The sequence below is a fragment of the Silene latifolia genome, chromosome Y, assembly GCF_048544455.1.
Source record: "Silene latifolia isolate original U9 population chromosome Y, ASM4854445v1, whole genome shotgun sequence".
NCBI lineage: Eukaryota > Viridiplantae > Streptophyta > Magnoliopsida > Caryophyllales > Caryophyllaceae > Silene > Silene latifolia.
This window is the reverse complement of record NC_133538.1, coordinates 27,981,872-27,984,824: the sequence shown is the minus strand read 5'-3', so window position 1 is coordinate 27,984,824 and position 2,953 is coordinate 27,981,872. Positions and strand designations below refer to the sequence as shown.

The following is a 2,953-nucleotide window of genomic DNA, read 5'->3' as shown; positions in this document are numbered from 1 at the left end:
CATTATTGTTCCTATCCCATGCGAAACTAAGAGGTAAGCTTTTACTCAGATTAGGGTTTACAAAATTTAAATCGTAAATTAGGGTTTGAACAAATTGAAATTCTTTAAATTAGGGTTTACCAATTTTAATCGTATTTTGAGATTTTGATGGTAATTTAGTTTGTGTTTTGATACTATTTTTAGGATGGTTATAATTTCATCATCTTCTACTGATTCAGGTATGAATTATTGTTGTAAATACATTTTTGGGAACTATTTTTTCAATTAAATTTGGGATCCATTTCAAATTGCTTCGGGTGTTGTAGGTGATAACGGAAAAGAGGATGAATCAATGATGAAGAAGTTATAGGTACACATTCTGTTTTTTCTTATTGCGGGATGTCAGATACATATATCTACTAAACTGAAGTAGTGTATCTAGGATCACAAAGATGTGTACCTCTGTATAATTTTTCTAGCTGTGGATAATTTTTCTGACTGTTTTTGTATTTTTTTGGGTGGTTTAATGGGGGCCAAAAGATATATCTCTGACAGAATAAAATTCTTAGCCAAAGATACATCTCTGGCTGTTAGATACATCATTCCAGCTATTTTGAAAAAAAAATGTATCTGGCTAGCTAAAACAGTGTATATGGCTAGCTAAAACAGTGTACCTAATGTGGCTTGGGTGGGAAAATCTGTGCTCCGTATGTGATAAATACTCGTACTGATTATGATTTTGTGCACCGTAGAGCAGTCTTTCAAAAAATTAAGCTAGTATAGCATTTGAAAATTTTTGGATGAATGTTTAGCAGTTTGAAAATCGCAAACTTCTTTCTCTCTGCACAAATTGTTGATGTATAGTGACATATGAATTATTGTATCTAATTTGAATGAGATGTGTACCTGTGCAGATAGTATACCTGCTACTAATGTCCATGCCTCAGATATACTGGTTGTACTTCCCTTGACAGATGCAACAGGTACGCAAAATGTAGCGTAAGCATGTATCTAATATCATAGTAATGTGTACCTATGGACTATATTTTTCTTGATTTTAGTAATCTTTGGAACATAATGCGTTTTCCTGTGTGTCATTTCCTGTGCAGACAGTATAGTTGCTTCTAATGTTGATGCTCTAATGAACAATGATATACCTCCTATGATTCCATTGACTAATGCACCAGGTAAAAAAATTGTGGTTTGTTCATTTACAAGGTTTGATTTCACTAATATAATGTACTTGCCTTAAAAATAACAACCTTTTGGTTAAATTGTCTTGTAGAAACCCCACAAGTTGGTTCTGAAAACACAATTTTTGGATTCCCAAGCTGTCCAGAAGATCTAAAACCAATCAACGGTATGATGTTTTCAAATTTGGAAGATGGAATAGATTTTTACAACAAATATGCAAAAGTTTGTGGGTTTATTCCAAGGTTAGATTCAACAAAATTGGTTAATGGGATTGTTACACACAAGCGATGTGTGTGTAATAAAGAAGGCAAAAGTAGGAACAAGGGGACTAAAAGAAAGAGGACTGTTACGAGAACAGGATGTGAAGCTAAGGTTAGTTTTAAGAGAATTGACACCGGTGAATACCAAATTTATGATTTTGTTGAGGTACACACACACGCAATGGTTTTTGACTACAATGGTTCATATGAAACAATCTAGGAATTTGAATCTCTTTCACAAGAAAATGATCATGGATAATTCAAGGGTAAATCATGGTCCAGTGGATTCCTTTAGAATGTTTAAGGAATATGTAAATGGGTACAAAAATGTTGGGGCTTCGTTAGAAGATTTCAAAAACTTTTCAAGTGATGTTAAGAAATATATCAAGGAATATGATGCTGAGATTTTATTGGAAACTTTCATGCAAAAAAAGGCTATGTCTCCATCATTTTATTTCGACTTTGAGGTGGATGATGAAAAAAGACTAAGTAAGGTTTTTTGGGCCGATCCAATCTCAATTAAAAACTATGCCCTTTTTGGGGAAGCCGTCTCTTTTGATGCTACTTATAACTTCAATGAATATAAAATGATGTTTTGTCCGTTCATTGGTGTGGACAACCATAAAAGATGCGTCACTTTTGCGGGTGGTTTGTTAAGAAAGGAAGATGGAGAATCATTTACCTGGTTATTTCAGAATTTTGTGAAGGCTATGGGTGATTGCTATCCTACTACAATTATAACTGACCAATGCAAAGGCATCAATCAAGCTGTAAAAGATGTGTTTGGTGACAAAACACAACACCGATTATGCATGTGGCATATAATGAAAAAGTTGCCAGACAAAGTCGGGCCGACAATTTGCCAAAACACAAGCTTTTTGAAGGAAATAAATTCTATTGTTTGGGATGGAGAGATTGATACACAAGAATTCGAATTGAGATGGAAATCAATCCTTTCTTCGTATGAGCTTTTTGATCATGAGTGGCTGAAGTCAATGTTTGACATTCATTCAAGTTGGATTCCTGCCTACTTCAGAGACATATATCTTGGTGGGATTATGCGCACAACATCAAGGTCAGAATCTGAAAATAGCTTCTTTGGAAATTTCACAAACCCGCAGCTCACTCTTGTTGAGTTTTGGATGCGTTTCCAATCGGCTATGGATGCGCAGCGTTGGAAATATGCTAAGGTGACTGCCGATGATAAGAACTCTTCTTCAAAATTATCAACACCTCTCCTTCTAGAAAAAAAAAACCTCTGAATTTTACACCACCACTATTTTTTATCAATTTCAAGAAGAACTCCAAGCTGCGTGTTTTACTTGTGGTCTTTCACCGAGGACAACTGAAGACAACAATGAGCATATTTCAATAATGGACCGCGAGAAAGACAAGGTATACACAGTTGATTTAAGTGGTAATAAGTTTTCTTGTTCGTGTAATATGTTTGAAAGAATTGGGTTACTTTGTAAGCATGTTCTGTGGGTGTTAAAAGATAGAGGGTTTGATGATATCCCTAC

General features: G+C 34.8%; 1 protein-coding gene across 1 annotated transcript; it reads left to right on the top strand.

Moving 5' to 3' along the window:
* The first annotated feature begins 1,684 nt into the window (after positions 1-1,684).
* On the top strand, positions 1,685-2,695 carry LOC141627766 (protein FAR1-RELATED SEQUENCE 5-like). The gene has a single exon (XM_074440987.1). The coding sequence runs from the start codon at positions 1,685-1,687 to the stop codon at positions 2,693-2,695; it is 1,011 nt and encodes a 336-aa protein (XP_074297088.1).
* Positions 2,696-2,953: the final 258 nt, after the last annotated feature.

Coding starts and splice junctions, on each gene's coding strand:
- LOC141627766 (XM_074440987.1), top strand. CDS start 1,685: ATGGATAATTCAAGGGTAAATCATGGTCCAGTGGATTCCTTTAGAATG.